General features: G+C 35.0%; 1 protein-coding gene across 11 annotated transcripts in view; it reads left to right on the top strand.

The window, feature by feature from the left end:
* The window catches only part of Macrod2 (mono-ADP ribosylhydrolase 2), a 2,157,923-nt gene that overhangs the window by 1,279,840 nt on the left and 859,291 nt on the right, over positions 1 to 18,792 (top strand). For all 11 annotated transcript variants that reach the window (XR_015442057.1, XR_015442059.1, XR_015442058.1 and 8 more), the window contains exon 6: positions 4,164 to 4,285. Coding sequence is in view for 6 of the 11 variants with exons in the window: in XM_087189052.1 (XP_087045178.1) it covers positions 4,164 to 4,285 (122 nt within the window). In the remaining 5 variants the exon portion in view is untranslated. The remainder of the gene's footprint in view (positions 1 to 4,163; positions 4,286 to 18,792) is intronic.

The following is an 18,792-nucleotide window of genomic DNA, read 5'->3' as shown; positions in this document are numbered from 1 at the left end:
AAGACATGGGGAAAATGTAGACAAATTTTATGCCAGAGTGTAATGCACATGGCTTGTAGTCCCCAACTGTCAATAGAGTCCTTGTTCCCAACTGAAACGTCTTGAGACTGATGTTTACAGTCTGTATTTCTTTCAAGATTCTGAACTGTGACCAGAATCACCTATCAAGGTTGGCTTATAGCATTCTAGGGCTTGTCCAGCTAGCATCTCTAACTCTTTCCAAACTCCTCTCACAAACCAGTTCCAAAGGCTTCTGAACCACATGTTCACAACGATGACTCCAGTTCTCTGGCACCAAAATCTCTTAGTCAGTTTCCTGTCAATGGACATAATACCCAACACCCACAATTTAAATGAAAAGAGGCTTATGTTGGCCTATGATTTCAGTTCATGGTTGGCTGTTTCCAAGGCAGAGAGAGTATGGCAGAGGGGCATGGCAGAGGAAAAGTTGCACAACCCATGGCAGCCAGGAAGGAGAGAGAGAAGGGAGGAGCTAGGAAAGACTAGGACCTTCTAGATCACACTCCCAGTGACCCACTTCCAACCCAGTCTCACTTCCGAACAGCACATTCAGCTACTGATCTCATTAGTGGATGAATCCACTGATGAGTGTAGTGTCCCCATTATCCAATCACCTTCCACACATGTGAGAATTCTGGGGGATATTTTGGATCTGAATCATACCAGATAGATAGATGCCAAGTATATATGTACTCATATATATGTGTGTGTGTGTATATATGTGTGTGTGTGTGTGTGTGTATATATATCTTTCCACTATAAAGATATATATAAAGATAATAGCCAAGTATGAGTATGTGTGTATATGTATTTGATATATATATATATCTTACGTATGTATTTCCACTATAACAATCCTATTTTAGTGGAATGCCAGTTAATACAAAGCATCATTGAAATTAAAATAGCTGAATGTCCAAATGTACACAATTGATGGATTTTGAAACTAGTACTATGGAAGATTAGTAAATGATATTTTGGATATTAAAAAGAATCCTTATAAACCAAAACTTTTGAGCCACTTACTCATGTACAAGATCTTCTATAACTGCCTAGATATTCTGTACTCCATCAACTATCTCCATTGTAAGATTAAATATTAGTGACTGCACACAACACAGAAGTTATGACAGGATCATCCGAGGATCTGATTTGTTTTACAAATGAGGAAACCAAGTCAGGGCCATTTAAATCATGGCTTTACCTGGCCCCTTGATGATTCAGAGCTGGAGCCTAGAGCCAGAAAGAGAAGCCAAGCCTCTTGACTGAATTTTATAACAGAAATGAGGAATTTGGTGTGGATTCACAAGTATTACAAACAATTAAAATAATGAAAGAAATTTCCTTTCAAGCCTCATATTGATTCACCTCTAGCTTTGTGGATCTGAGAGGTCATCATGTTGGTCGATAATAACGCTTGATCTCAGATGCTGTAAATTTAATATACCACATAAAATACAGAGATCAATATTTTGATGTTGAGGAGGCTCATTTATTGGCTGTTTGTCCTTAGACCTTTAAATAAAATGGAGAAATGAAGAAATCAAAGGAAAAATGTTTTTATAAGTTCTGTTTAAGTTATGTAGATCATGATGGCTAAGTAAAAGCAAAGGGAAAGGTTTTTATTATATCAGTACAGGTTCTTACAGGCTCTTCTCCACAGCCTTCCTTCCTATTACTGCCTCCAAGCCTTTTCTTTACTTGGATTAAGTAGACACATCATTTAGGACCCCACATAAGAGACACTTTTCCATCCACAAAATGGGCAAGTGATATATATATATATATACATGTATATGTATGTGTATATATATATATATATATATATATATATATATATATATATATGGTGTTTAATATACAGAGGTGATGGGGAAGGAAGAAAAGCCCCATAGACTTCAGTTTCAGCTGTGACAATGACAGTGAGGCTAGCCCTGGAACAAGATTGACCTAAAGTTAACTTGTGGAAACTCGGTCCTATGAGGTACTGTGCAAAACACAGGTTTCAATAGTCAAATGTATTTGGGAAACAGAGCATTCTATATGCCTCCCCTGAAGATTCACAACTCATTAGGGTATAATAAAAACCCAGAGAAGTCCCACTATGGTAAGTGATTTGACTTAATTTCTTTCAGTGATTCCCAAATGCAATTGACTTTTAAACTTATAACTTGCTGCACCAGCTTTGGGAAATACTACCTTATAGAGTTCTACATTGTTTATCTCCTCTATTCCCTCATCTGTGTTCAATGGAGGATTTAGAATACACATAGTGTGATACAAACAAGTAGCCCCAAGGAGTAAAATAAAGGAAATCTAAGAACAATCTCTCTTCCTTCTCTACTCTAGCATATATTTAAGAAATAGAAACTAACATAGCACATTCATGTGATAATTCATTACATAGAGTAGAGGGCTGTTATTGCTTGAAAATATGCAACTCTTGTACTTTTATTACAAAAAAATGTTATCACCTTGTGCTTTATTTTCCCAAGTACAACCTAATTCCCCTTCATCCCCCACGTCTACACTATAGCACTTGTAACTATGATGGGAACCAGGCTCCCCTGTGAAATAACATCTCTATTAATTCAGTAGTACAGTTTGTCTGTCTGCTTTGATCACATGACATCATATTCAGTTATTGTCTGGCAAAAGTTTAAATATTGTTTTATAAGTAATTTTTGAAGCCAATACTTTGCAGTTTTTCTCAGATACCAAATAATAGTCTCAACATTTTGCAGGCAACCAACAAGAGTTTTTTTTCCTTTAGTGACTAATGCATTGCTTTTCAAATTTCATGTGCAGGTTTAAAATGTATCATATTCTTATTTTTGTCATGTACTCTTATTCTTGTCCTTGTTAAAATCAAGTGGTACTAATTAGAACAAATGATTTCATTTTACTATAATATTACAGTAATATAGACTGAATTGTTTTTATTTTTGTTTTTGATGTTCTTACCCTTACCACCTCAGAATGTGGCCTCATTTGGAAATAGTTTTGTTTGTTTTGTGGTACTGGGGATTAAACCCAAGGTCTCCCATATTGTAAGCAAGTGCTGTACCATTGAATTACATCCGCAGCACCCCCCCCCCCACACACACCCCTTTGGAGACACGTTCTCCCTAAATTGTCCAGGCTGACTTCAAGTTTGCAATCCTCCTACCTCAGCCTCCTCAGTAGCTGGGATTACAGGCATGTGCCCCCACTCTTGGCTTCCAAAATTTAGGCTTTGGGTCAAAGTTGATGAGTTGTTGTGACATACATCAATGAAATGACCTAATTGCCTAACACAAAAATTGGAAAGTGTCACAAGGCATTTTAAGTAGTTTGAAGTAAAATTTTGTTTCTTATGTCTAGTATGTATTGGGCTCTAGGTTCAATCCTCAGCACCCTGCCAATAAAAATTTATGTATGTATAGAGATTTAAAAACTAGCAAAATACTTGAGTTTTTTAATACAAAAGAAAAAATTTGGCTTTTTAAACCTAAGTACAGTTTAAAAAGTATAGATTACTTTGTGAACATTGTATTACTTTAAAATATGATTAGCAACCTATTAAAATACATATGCACTGTTGTTCCTAACATACTTCATATATGTGAGGATTGATAGGTTGCACTTTAAAATTACTAGGAATATTTTCAAATGATTCTGTTAGGATTATTATGATTATTATAGATTCTCTTGACATTTTTCAGAAACTTTTTCTTTGTTATGTACAATGCCTGAATCTGTCTTATTTACAAGAAAAGTTGTGTCTTGCATTGGCTGTTGCTTCCCATGTCAATTCAGATGCTCATTTTTCAGGCAATTATTTCTCAGTTTATTTCCCACCAATGATTTCTCTTTTAACAGGATGCCAGTTATACATATCTTATTCTATAATCTGTCTCACTTGGTTCTGACCAGTAGTGATGAACCGATTCACTGGTAGGGAACTCCTCCTGGGAAACCGCCTGCTTTAAGAGGTTGGGTTTTCTGAAATCTTTTACCAAAGAAGCATTTGAATCATCAGTATTTCTTAGCTTGCCTTTCCCCAGGCTCCAACACAAATACTTAAAATAAATAAAGCACCAATTATGTGAAAAGTGAAAATGCCTTTCTTATCCTATTTTTTCTTCTTTTTGCATTTATAGATGTCATCCATACTGTAGGGCCAATAGCCAGAGGCCATATTAATGGTTCCCACAAGGAGGACCTTGCAAATTGCTATAAATCATCTCTGAAGCTAGTGAAGGAAAATAACCTCCGATCAGTTGTAAGTACTTTTATATTTTGTATTTCTTACTGTTTTTCATCCTTATGTTTTGGAAGTCAACCTTGTCTAAAAAGAGGTAGGAAACCAATTCCAAAAATCTGAGAATTAAGTTTAAGGATCTTTGTATGTTATATAACCTATTTTGTTGTCACGATTCTAATATCTGTTATGTTCTAAATATTTGCTAAATTTTTCATGATTTTTTGGATTTGAAACTATAAAATACTCAAACTGGAGTCGTCTCATCTACTTTCTTCCCTCCACTTTTTTATTTGCTTTCTTTTGAAGAAAGTAAAGGTGATAGCAATGGGTAACATAATTAAAGAAGGAAACTAATAAGTACTGTGTTATAATGTTGTTCCTTTATTAGATATTATAGTATGTTTAGGAGTGTTTTTTTTAGCTCAGTTTAATCCTTATCAACATGTATATGTGTATATCACACGTATAAATAACTGGCTTCAGAAATTGCTCATTTGCAGAAACTTACTCTGTTTTTGCCTAAAGCTATTAGCATTTAGATTTGCTTTAATCTTCCAAAAAGAATGTTCTGTAACTGAATGTTACATCCCTTCTAAATTTTATCAGTTTAGATAGATAATTCAGAAAATATGGATCTAATCTGTATCCTTAACACTAGGCTGACATGAAAAGAATTCTCTTTTGGCTGGATTTTGAGTTATTTATCCACCTGCTTTTCTTTTACAATGTGCTCTAACTTTCTTACAGCAGGAAAATAAAACTATACAATAATAGATTGTAAATATCCAGTAGTAAAGTACAAAATCTGGCTAGAATTTATTGACTTTTTTCTTTCCTTCCTTCCTATCTTTTCGCATACAGATTGTAACTTTATTGAAATTGTGCAGTATGAAGATAGTTAAAACACTCAACCTTAGGACCAAGGATTTAGTTTAGTGGTTCTGCCGCCTGCCTCGCAAGCACAAGGTCCTGAGTTTGATCCCCTGCACACACACACACAAAAAAATTCAACTTTAGGCAGGTGAACTAGATCAACACTGTGGTTTGAAACCAATGGTGGCTTTATTGTTCTCAAGAAGAAACACTGACAATTGCACATGTTTGGACCAAACCTAAATGCTTGCTGTACTTTTAGTGCATGACTATAATTATGAAATACCTGTTTCAATGTAATATTGGTGAGTCTACTTAAAATAAGAAATCTTTTTGCAAGACAATTTTATACCTTTTTAATCTCTGAAAAATTACTAACAGATGAATATTTTATTTATTTTTTCATTAAGTTTATTAGTACATTTTAAGTATACAATATGATGGCATTCATCACTGGGAATTTCTACCTTTAATGATATATTTTGATTCTTATTTTTTCCCCATTCCCCTGCCCTCTTTTCAGCCCTCTTTCCTTGCTTAAAAATTTTGTTTGCAAATGAATCAGTACTTACAAGCCCAGTCTGTCTTGAGGAGAAAGTTGAAGTTCAAAGAGAATAGAGCAAAGTAAACTAGGAAACCAATTGGTTAATTTGTTTGTTATAGGAAAATGAGGAAAATCGAAACAGGTGTGCACATTCAGGGAATAATTAAAATTTTGTCAATATGGTTTATTGATTTAAAGAGGCAAGGGGCTGAAGTACTTGGAAAATGGATGTGTATAGAAGTTGCCAACTTGGAAACTATGGATTTTGAAACCTAAAGAGAATTTGCTAATAAATTTTCTGGCATTTCTAATGATACATATATGGATCAAACTCGGGACTTTACGCTTGCGAGGCAGGCACCGGAACCATTGAACTAAATCCCCGGCCCACTAATGATATGTCTTAAAATATAAGAAAAAATAGGGAGAAGCCCATTTGAAATGGTGTCAAAACAACACACATTCATTTAATTGGGAAAAGAATTATCCGTAACTGTGACCATCTTAAAATATTTATATATGGTCTTACACTACTTGCTACCCTTATATACGAAGTGAGAATTATGGACTAAGTTAGCTTTTTATCAAAAAATCTGTAGATGAGCTGAAACAATACTCTAGTCATCACAGGATTGAAATTGGGTCTGTTTACTCTCTTGAATCAATTACATTTTACTTGAATAAAATTAGCAGCTAATGCTGAGCTGAATTTAGTGTAATATTAGTGAATAAAAATGGAGAAGGGAAATATCTGAAATGTGAAGTGAACTGTCCAGCTAAATTAATGATCATGTTCTTGTATGATTAACTGGAGTTCCCATAAAATGTCTGGTCTCTTATTCACAAAAAGAATCCCTTTCTTCCTTCTTTTTTTTGGTAACGGGGATCGAACTCGGGTACTTGTGTTTGCACAGCAGGCGGCGAAACCACTGAGCTAAATCCCAGGCCCTGCTTTCTCCCTTCTTTTCTTCTTCTTTCTTTTCTTCTTCCCTTCCTTTCTACCTTCCTTTCTGCCTTCTTTCCTTCCTTCTTTTTCTTCTTTTATTTTTTGAAGGAGGAAATGGGGCTTTCTACTTAATATCATGTGATATATTTGACCACAATTAAATAAATAATAATTCTAATTATTTTGTGGGAAATAGAAAATGCTTAGAAACATAATTATGAATGGGTATCTGTCTTATAGTATAGGCTTGTACTTTGTAGATATACCATGATGATATGGTTATTAACCATATTGGTTATTAAGATTGAACCATTAATTTCCAGGCATAAAGAACCAGCAAACTATAACTGTTATCTCAGAACTGTCCAACTCATGAGGCTATTTTGGGACCAAGAATGGAAGAAATGTAATCCTTTCTAAAACAATCATTTTTGACAATGTTACTTTTTTTTTTGGTACGGGGATTGAACTCGGGACCTTGTGCTTGCAAGGCAGGAGGCTGAACCACTGAGCTAAATCCTCAGCTCTATTACTTTTAATATACATTGTTTTCACATTTTATAATCTGGCAATTTAGCAGATGAGTATTATTCTTTCTTTCATATATTCCTTACACCAGATCTCTAGACATTTACCATGTCATTTCTTGATATTTTTAAACCCAAATAAATTACCATATAGTCTTTAGTTAGTGTATTTACTTAAGTAATTAAAAGTATTCTTAGCAATCTTTATATCTTCTTGTTTATAATCATTAATAATACAATTCTTATTATTACTGATCCATTACTGCATTAACAAAAGCACACAACATAGTATAGTTTTACTTCTAAATAGATGCACTAAATTAAATTATATTTAATGCATCATCACTTGTAATTATTTTAAATCTATAGTCTAATTTTCAGTGTAAAGACACTCTCATGTTATGGTTTCACTATGTGTGGTTTGATAGCAAAGTTACAAAAATGAATATTGAGTGAATAGTTAAGCTGGGATACCAGATACATAAGAAAGCAACTACAAGGCAATATGGCACTTTCATAATAGGAATATATTAGTTATATTACCTTATTGCTTTAGATCAGCTAGGCTCTGGGGAAGCTTCAAATAACCCCGAAATGTCAATGGCTTTTGGACAGCTCACCATCTTCATATTTAATGTCTAGAACTCTCAGTTTCCTTAGTCAGTGAAAATAGAATTTGCAAAATCATGTATGAACTTTTTACTGCCTCAAGGTAGAAGTGCTACATATCATTTCTGCTCCCATTTCATTGGTCATTACTATTCACATAGTCTTGCCTACCTGGAAAGGGGACAGAGAAATATCCAAGAATAAATTAAATAATTTATTGATACAGTTTTTCTGCTTCAGTATCACAGCAAAGTGGTCTAAAGTACTGCTTTTACTCTAATTTTGTCAAAGGAAATGGTTCTTTACATTTTTTGCTGGATTGAAAACAAACAGTATGATCACTTGTTTATTTAATAAATATTAGTAAGACATATATGTACTAATACATTATTAGATATTTTCTGTGACATGCAGGATATAAGCTCATTGCCTGCATTGTATGATTTGACAGTATTCTAGTTCCCTTATTACTTTTAAATATTTTTCCACAGTTGCCTACAATTTCATAATTAATGACTATTTTATGATGGTCAGACAGTGTTCTTTCTCTGCAGTTTTCCTTTAAAATGCAAATATTCATGAGACCTGTAGAAAATTAATTGCCTAATACCTTTATATAAAGAAATTTATCAAATTACTCTTCACTTGGCAGGATAAATTAGAAGATGATAAAAGTACTGAACACCTCAGATGGTGGGAAGAAGAAAATTGAAAGGGATTTGGAAGGGAGGTCAAGAGAAACAGGATACAGAGTGCAGTGAAAATAAATTTGGCTCATCTGCCAGTTTTTTAAACAGGATATCATTTTTAAACACAGAAGAGGGAAATGAAATATTCACACATAATCATCTAGAAATAAATTAGCGAATTGGATACTGGATAAGTTGTGGCTAAAATTTGTCACCATGAAAAATATTCTTTTTATTAATTTAGGGAGGAATTTCTTCTTACATTTCTCTCCTCTATTCATTCTGTGTGATGGCTGTTTTTCAATATGCACCCACATGTTTCCATTAGGCACTAAAAGGAAAAAAAAATAATCAGTAAATCTAATGTTCATTTTATACTGGCATTTCTTTTCTATGAATTATTATTTAGTGCAGTCTTACTAATTCCAAGGAATTTTAAATTTAAAACTTTTACCCACAATTCTCCCTCTCTTCTACCATGAAGTGTTTCAAGTGAAACCGACAAACAAAAAAAGGAAAAACAAAAAAGCATCTGATCAATATTTCTGCTTCCTAAACCAAGTTCGTGCAAGTTTCTTATTCCTTTCAATATGACTCCAGAAACAACTCAGTTATTTTTTTCCAGCTTTGAGTTTCCCTTGGATAAAATTCAAATATATACAAATTGCCTTTAGTATACATTATTGGCAACCTTAACATTATTAATTCTTGTATAGGTAGAATACAAGGCACCATGGAAAGAATAATTAGATGTTAAATGAACTGAACACTGGGACAGGGGAAAATACTATGCTAAATAAAATTCATAAGGATATAGATTTTCAATAGAATCTTGAGAAACATAAAGGTAGATGTAAAACAAAAACCAAATTAAAGAAAAAAAAATATTTCCAAAACTGAACATTGTAGAATCACAGTATTCTAAGAAATGTGACCTAAGTACAAATTACCCAAGCTAGTTGTTATGGTTTAGATCTAAAGTGTCCCCCACAAGGCTAAGGCATTTGTATCACTGCAGAGCTATAGCTGACTTAGTGTTCAGAGCCTGGGTAGAGCTGGGTCACTGGGTATGTGACCTGGAAGGGTGTATTCTTGTCCTTGGTTTCTTCCTTTCTCTCTCTGCTTCCTGTAGGCTGGTGATATAGGATGTAGGGCATGGCAAAGCTGGCTAGGGAAATAAGCGAGACTGGTCAATTACAAGATCCCAGGACAGACCCAAATTATTCCTAGGACCCCGTATGTAGAAATTCCTGTGGGTTCCAATGAGATGTGGACTACATATAAAGACACACACCAGAAGAAACCCACTATCATGACTCCTCATGGTAGCCTACTCAGAGTGCACTTTTATTTTTGCTTTTATATTTTCCTCTCTTTGTTCAGCCTATATTTGCTCTATAGATCCACTTTTCCCTTACCCCTTCACTCCTCACTTTTCAAATAAAGTGTTAGCACCATTTTTAGCTTGTCTCACCCAGTTCTTTGAGGCAAGAAGAACCTGGAATACTTTTAAATGGTGAGCTATTTCTAAAGGAACTACCCAACCACACTGAGAGATAGCAGCTGTCCTCCACCCAGACCTCTTACCAGATAATTTTTGCCTTGGAGCCAGCCATCAACTAAAACTGTGAGCCAAAATAAAGCTTTCCTTTAAATTGTGTTTGTTAGATATTTGTCCCAGAGATGAAAAAGTGACTAAGACACTAGTAAAATCAAGCATCTGAATTATTTTGATTATTTTGATTTTTGAAACAATAGCATGTCCTGAGAAAACTAAAGCTACGCACACGCACACACATAATATCTTTTTTTTTTTTTTACTGTATATTACCTATAACAAATAAACAAACAAACAGGACTAAGTAATGTATTTTGAAACAATAATCCTTGACCACAAAGACTAATAACAAAGGTAGTGCCAGTTCATGGTTAAAAAGACATTTCCTAGGCAGAGATCCTTCCACAAGTATTTTTTGTATAAAGCTGTTGTAACCATTGGGTAATGTTGTAGTCCTGGCAGAGTCTCTTGTGATAGTTACTGTCAGGCAATCATGCATGAAAACTCTTGCTTAATAATCTTCTGGCTTTATTCACATTTTTTGTTAGGGTTGACACAAATGACTCCATTTTGATTCTGACTTCTTTCATAGCGTAGTGGTGGAAATCTTGGTGAAGCTTCAAGGGTGAGTGTAGTGCTAGGGGCAAGGAGGAGAAATGCCTTTTGAGCAAGGGCTGATAAAATGAAAATTTATAATATTGTAGCTGTTGTCACTAAGCACTGATATGGAGAATGACATATTACCTTATATATCACAGTCACCTTTTATTCTGTTTATGAGGATAGAAATATTCAATGAGGAGTTTTGTAAGATATTCTTGAGTTTTCTCTCTTCTTCACAATAGTATCTTAAATTCCTTTAGGGCAAATTCTTCTACCATCAGGTTCATTTTTAAAAGCCAAATCCATGCCATTCCAAAAGAATCTCAGTAATTTCTCCTCTCAGCATTAGTTAAAAGCATAGAGTCATATTTACCAGTGATTAACAAGTACTTGAGAAAACTCCTTCAATGATGAAATATAATGTGCCCAGTTTGACCTTCTTTGAATGACATGTAATAAGACATGTTTTACTAAATGATAGTAATCTGAATATATACACATTTTATTTAGGATAAAATTATTTTTCTCATGAGATATAACTAATGATTGATATGATTAATTGATACTCAATTTATTAGTTTGATGTGATTATGGGTAGGCTACTATTTGGGTGTTTAGATAGTGTGTATTACTGGAATTTCCTCAAGTGTCATGATAGATGATTTATTGAATGGACAAAGAAAAATTGTAAAGTTTTGCCAGTTGGAATAATCAGCTCCCAATACAGATCCCTCCAAGATAAATGCTGTTCCTTCCATAAGTCACAGATCTTGAGAAGAAAATGCAACAGACAACAGACCTGTAACTTTGGTGCTACCTGTAGTCATTGTGGCAATAAGCAATTTTGGAATTCTGGATTTGTTTCATTGTAGTGTAGGTTTTCATTTTAAGGCGTAGTCAAGTGAATCTTATTTTCTTATACAAGTTCCCTTCTGAGAGGGTTGCCATGGCAATGAGTTCTCAGCCTGAAATTATTAAATGTTGGTTTTATTTCATTATCTGAATTTCTATTACAGGCCACATCAATCAATGTGGTCCCCTATTCAAGAAGACTTTTGCAACCTTAAAAAGCTGACCCTTTAATTTGATACCTCTGCTCCTCTGACTAACTTCATGTCACCATTTCCTAGTCAGCTCTTCATCTCAAAGAACCCTTTTTTGCAGAACTATGGGTTTGATCTTCTTTTCCAGTTTCTTTTTAAGCCATATCTAGTCTTGGTTCTCTGCTGTCTCATTTATAAAGAATGATGCCAAGTCTCAATATTTTTCTTCATTGAGTTTTAACAGCTGTGTGACTAATGATACTATTAATATATAACAAGAACAAAAGCATTTTTACATTTGGGCTTCTTTACAGCAGTACATTCCTATACATCATCTAATTTGTTATTCAGATACTCTAGGCAGCTGCCTGAGTTTCTCTGATTTACCAAAGGAAGGGGAAGGGCTAAGTCAAGACTTTTCCTTCCCTTCTTTTTCCTACATATGCCTTTCATAACAGTGCCTAGGGTTAAGTTGTACCTCAGTGGCAGAGCACTTGCTTAGTATATGCAAAGCCCTGGATTTGATCATTGGCTCCAAAACAAAACAACAAATAAATAAATAACTCCTAATTGAGCATAGAGTACCGAACATGTAATAATACTGTCAACAGGTTCTTGCTATTGGGAGTGACAAGTGACCAAGAATAGGCAGGGGGATGAGGAGGAAGGAAAATATGACATATGGCAAATACATATATTATGCCAAATAGATAGTTCCCCACCCCAAATCTGTATTTTCAGGCCTACACAATTTATGCCTTCTGTGGCCATACCAGAAGGATAAGAAAGAAGAAACATACAAATCATGAAATATGAAATGTGATAATTAGAATAGCTAATATTTCAAACTCTCACTCCATGCCAGGCACTGTGTAATACTCATTTAGTCCTCAAAACAATCTTTTTTTCTTTCTACTGGGGATAGAACTCAGGACCTTGCAATTGTGAGTGGTGTCACTGAGCTGAATGCCCAGCCCCAAAACAATCTTTTGTTAAAAAAAAATATTACAGATGAGGAATATGAGCCAGAAGGACCATAATAAATTGCCTGAGTGAAAAGTAGAGGTGGAATTTACACTGAGGCTGTCTAAATCCTGTCCTGTCAGTTGCCTTATACCCTGGTGCTCTCTCTAGGGAGCTGCTTTGAGGGTAGTTGTGGGAAATGACAACAGCTAGGAGGTATATCACTAGCATTCTTTAGGCAGGGATGGGGATCCTGCAACATGTGCGCTGGTCAAGCACATTGGAAGATGTCCCTCATCCCATGCAATGTTTTGCCAACAGTCATGTAAGTGAAAATCTATTTATAAATTACAGACATCAAAAAGTCTTTTTTCCCTCTTCATATATACTACCATTAACTGCCATAAAAGTTAAAGGAAGCACGTATTTAATTTGCTTAAAACTTCACCTAAAGGAAAATAAGGTCACTGATACACAGGCCACTTGTGGCAGCTGAGTCATCAATGCATTGCACCTGAAGCCTGCATTTGCAGGTGTTCTTTTCATGGTGGTTCTGCACATGGAAGAAATACCTGGCTATATCATTGGGGGTTTACTGTAGATATACCTGAGTTTTTATGTGGAAAACAAAATTTTACTCTAATAATTTTCTTTTAAATAGCTCTTTCATATTACACATACAGCACTAGATTTATTTTTAAAACTGATATGTTGTCTTCATTTGAGTTCCCACTGAAAGCACTCTGAGATGTGTGCATTACCCTAATTTATGCGCAAGTACTTGAATCAGAAGGCCAGGACCTGGAGCACTGGCAGTGGTAGGGAATCTAGAAAGGGAAGGAAGGGCAACTGAGAAGGGTGGGGAGTGTTATAAAGCAAGTCACAGATATTGGACAACTGAGGCTCAGTCCTGCTGAGAGCTCTGGAGGACAATGCAAAACATATCTAGGATCTCTTTTGTCTGAAGGAGAAGAAACCTGGGCTATGTGCCTTCCAATTCCATCAGTTTGCTGCTTACTACTCCTGGGACCTTAGCTCCCCAGAATTTACTGTCTACCCTTGGGAAGCTTCAGAGGAAGCCCTGGGACAGGATATCAAAGGTGTTTGCTGGAGGGTGCTGTGGGTGGCCTTGGACTGGAAAAATGAGACCTGGGGAGATGGGGATGGGTGCTGCACCTCTACTTCAGGTTTGTTGGTTTTGCTAGTTATAGATATAATTGTAGCATAACAAGAGAAATTTCCAAAATATTTGTTATAAAAAAGAAGGCTGGTTCTGGTAAAGTTGAGAACCATCAGCTTCAGTTAAACTTTGTTGCTAACAGGATAATACCATATTCAATATCCCAAACATAGATTGCCCAATGGTTTTTATTCTTAAACTCAGACATCCAAATTCTCTACTTCTGTGATTTATGCAAAGCGTGATGTAGATGTCATAGTATAGTAATTAATATAACTAGCATTAACCTACAGAACGCATGGAGTTGTAAAAGTGAATATAATAGTTAGGTGGTAGAGAAATACTGTCACAATATTGTGTCATCTTACTTGAATTTTTCAAGACTTTGTAATAATAAACTTTGATTCATCCTGCAAATTGCAAGTTAGCCACCCAAGGTTGAAAGATATAAAATCTTTCTTTAATTAGAAGGCACATATGAGGAGGTAAGCAATTTGATTCAGAGGTTAACTTTGGTTTTATTGCAAATAGTATTCTTTCTAGTTATATCTTCCTTTAATGTTTTGGGGAATAAATTTTCTACAAAAACTTCACTACAACTAAGGTCAAATATTTTTTTAAAAGCATCTTAAACTTGCTTCATCTCACCTAGAGTTGAAAAGAATTATTTTAGATACTAGTACATTGTGAAGATATGCCTACTAGAAAATACCAAGAAAACAGTATTTAACTTGAAAGTATAAAACATCTCAATTTGGTTGAATTTGTCAACTTAATTATTTTCAGTTCTTTAATCAGTCTAGGGAACATTCCCAGGAAAACCATTATGGTTTCTTCAGTGGTGTCTTCTAGAGGAAACATTGGCCCAGCACACAGTTAAATAAAGTATATTACAGTGAAATTTGTACAGACAGTGAACAGATTTGCAATGCAAGGTTTCATCTTCAGTGCTTTATTTTCTCCTGACCTGAGTAGCAGTTATTAGATCACTGTATCATGAGGAAATAGTCAATTCAATACGCAGACCATAGGGTCCCACGCCTACCATTGGGTTTGAACAACTGAGCAATTTTGTCATATATCTAGCAGGTTAAGAGTTTAGAGCAAATGCAATGGCTTTAAAGTGTTCATTTTTTCTTGCAAATGTTCAGATTTATTTTTAGAGCTGAGCAATTTCAATGTATAGACTCTAAGTCATTTGTAAGCTGTTGAACTGGGAGACCAAAAGAGCAAAAACAAAACCAATAAAAATTTTAAAATAAAAATAAATCTGTCAGAGGCAAAAGAGCTCTCTCTACTTGTTTATATACAGTTCAATGGAGTTGCAAAGATTTTATTTTCTAATAGAAAATATGTCACAGATTGGTTTCTAGCCACAACCTACCTATTGTTTTGTGTACACACACACACACACACACACACACACACACCCCAATTCTAAAACACTTAAAAGGTAAAATGCTTGTGTAGCTGGGTGTGGTATGAAAGTGGGACAGTGTTGTATTTATAAGTATAGATTAATTTTATTTTAGCCTAGGTGAGATGAGTACTTAGTTCAGTCTTACCATGTTTTCTGAGCCTGTGTTTGGGAGTTTCTAGTATTCTGGCAGGCAAGCTTTCCCACAGGATACACAATAGAAAAGCTTATAGACCAAATTAAGAGTCATGGCACACATATTTTATTGAATCAACATAAAAGATATTAGAGAAATGCATAGTATTTTTAAGCAATGACAAATGAGTAGAAGAGATGCCTACCTCACTTTTGGTGACACTGTGTTCACAAGCATTGTGTGTCTCTCTTGACTTTCTCAGCTTTTGTGGGGATGGTGTGGTTATAAGTATCAGATTTGTAATTTCAGAGAGGGAACGAGGCAGATGGCAAATACCCGGGGCAACAGCGCACAATCGCTCCATCAGAAAAGCAAGGGAAAAATGTGCCTGTTGACATTGCATTAAGTGGATGGTGAACAGTGATGGGTTTTATCTGTTTTCCTATGTCAGAGCCAATGAGACTAACTGGGTATCCCCAGTGGGAGGTTAATTTAGAGATGACATTGCTTTCATTTTAGAGGTGCTATTATTGAAACTTATGAGTTGGTCTTACTATCACATTCTATTTAGAGATAGAGTAACACCCTTGTTTATTCCATTCATTTTATCATATAGCACATCTTAGAGCTCATTAGCTTAGCACTGTGTTTAACACGTTCTTGAATCCTATATAAATCTCAAAACCTACTTATTTAGTTTTTATCAATAGTTGAAATATGTCTCATGTATCCCATTTGTTTTTCTTTTCTTCTAAGGAGGAATTGAATATTTTCAAAGAATACAACAAACATACTTTTTGGCTAAAATGGGATGGCAGATATCAGTAAATTTGTATTACATCTAGGTCATGGACCATTGCTATGGTTGTCATTGTGGCCTCTTCAAATTCATATATTGGAACCCTAAACCTCAGTGTTAGAGGTGGTATTTAAACCTTCCAATTACCTTTGGAAGGTATTTAGGTTTAGATGCAGTGTGGAGGTAAGGGCCTCATTATGGCCTTAGTGTCCTTATACAAGGGACACCTGATAACTTGTTCCCTCTCATTGTCTCTTTGCCTTTGCCCTGTGAGGACATAGATAAAAAGTGGACATTTGAAAGTCAAGAAGAGAAATCTCACAAGAGAAAAATAAAAAACAGAGAAATTTAATCTTGAACTTCCCAACCTCTAGACCTGTGAAAAATAAATTCCTAAGGGCCGGGGATTTAGCTCAGTGGCGCCGCACCTGCCTTGCAAGTGCAAGGTCCTGAGTTTGATTTCCAGTACCAGAAAAAAACACTCATTCCCCATTGGTTCTTGGACTTTTGGCTAAAATCAAGTGAAAAATAAATTCCTATTGTTGAAGTCATTTGATCTATGGCATCGTGTTACGACATTCTGAGCTGAATAATACCGTAGATGTGCAGGTGTTTATTATACTATTCTCTCTCTTTTATGTATGTTTAAAGTGTGCCATTTTAAAACAAACAAATGTTTGAAAATAGAAGAGAATGATAAATGACTAGTGCACTTCCTAGGATTTTCATTAAGCTAAACAAAACAATATTAATAAAATGCTCAGTAGATGACATAGTAGCATTTATTAATAGTAATTTATACAACTATTATGCATTGAACAGCTACTATGTTCCAGTCACTGTTGAAAGCACTTGGGAGCTGTCATTGTGGGGCTTACATTCTACTTATAGTACTTTTCATTATTATTAGTAAATGGCTTAGCAACATTTCTGGATGTTGTGATTTTTGTTGTTATATACCTAGAAAACTATCTCATCATTATTTTACGTTTCTACCTTATTTTTTGAATTCTAAATCTCTGAAAAGCAAAAAAGCTAATGAGCTGGGTATAGATACAGCAAATGACAGTCCTATCAAGTGGTAATAACATACTCCTCAGTTAACATATATTCATGAAGATAATACGCAACTAGTTCTGTAAAGAAAGCATGGTAGCTACTTTTGAAGACCAAGTTTTATTGGGAAATCTAATGAAAAGATCAGAGGAACAAATGAAACTAACTAGTAGATAAAGTCTTGAAAACAATGAAAATCCAAAAAATTTACTTAACTATATTTTTATGTAAATACATGTTAAGGATATCGCACTTAGTAATAGGAAACAATGTATGATAGATTCTTTAAATGTTTTGTGCTGTTTGGCTACTGGAGGGGGATGAAGTCTCACTTGAATATGCGATCAGCATGGGAGTAAGGAATAGGGGGCATGTTCTGTATTTTGACCTTGTACTATTTCTATAAGTTCATGCTTCAAGAAAGTATCCGGGCTGTCCTTTTCTTCCATCAGCAAACCATAATTTTATGTTTTTAAGATATGTGTTAAGTACAAATAGGAAGATGCTATCTTTGTAGTGGTGTAAGTCAGCTGACAATATCTTATTCAAATGATCAGGGAAGTATCACCAGTAATGAGAAATAGATCAACATTGTGAACCTCTCGATATGTTGGACTAAGAAGGGCACTACATCTTTGCTGTGGTATTCCCCCCAAAACATGCACACTTTCATCCAGTCACTAGAAATCATCAGGCAAACCCTGCAGAAGGAACAGTCAGCAAAATAAAATAAACAGTACAAGTCATGAAAAACACAAAAGGGATTAGTTTGTTCTTATTCTATTGATGTGTTATGTTACAGTAGTTTGTTTTCAAAAGTTATGCCAGCCTTGCATTCCTTCAATGAATGCCATTTAAGCTTTGTGTATAATTCTTTTTTATTTGCTGTTGGAGTCATTTTGCTAATAACTTACTGAGGTTTTTCTGTAACACATCTATATGATGCGTTAGGCTGTAGTTTCCCTTTATTGTAATGTCTGTCTGGTGTCGGGTATCTAGAATGAGTTGAGCAGTATTACCTCCTCTTCTATTTTTATTGAGGGTTTGTGAACCATTGGTATTAGCTATTTAAATGTTTGGAAATAGCTTTTAGGATATTGTATGAAAACATATTTTAGCTCTTATTTTTCATATTTCAAAAATAAATACTACTATATAAGTAAAAATTAGAATCGCACGGAACACTCATTTTATTTCTGGATTAAAATTATTTGCTTAAGGGTTTTATTATTTCACAGTTGCTACAGCAAAAGTTGCAGATTATGTTTCCCAGGAAATACTCTGAAATGGACCTTGGCATGCAGGAGGTTAGGAGGAAGTACTTTTGCCATCAGTATCTGTAAAAGGGAAGAGAAGGCAGAATTGCAAAAGGGAGAAGTCTGAGTGGCACATCTGCAGACTCTATGGTGAACTCTAAGCTGAGAGGATCTTTTAGAATTACCTCAAGTTGGTGTGAGCAGACAGCCAGTAAACCCTCTGTGCCAATCACTGGATGCCGGCTGCACCCAGGAAAGGGTGTGATCTTGAGGTCCATGGCTTTCCTTGGTTAAGGGTAACTTCTAGAGAGGGGTGACACTCAAGG

The sequence above is a fragment of the Heterocephalus glaber genome, unplaced genomic scaffold (assembly GCF_053883595.1).
Source record: "Heterocephalus glaber isolate CG9 unplaced genomic scaffold, H.glaber_assembly_v1.0 deba00001532, whole genome shotgun sequence".
NCBI lineage: Eukaryota > Metazoa > Chordata > Mammalia > Rodentia > Bathyergidae > Heterocephalus > Heterocephalus glaber.
The sequence above is the reverse complement of the archived record's forward strand: the minus strand, read 5'-3'. Positions and strand labels throughout refer to the sequence as shown.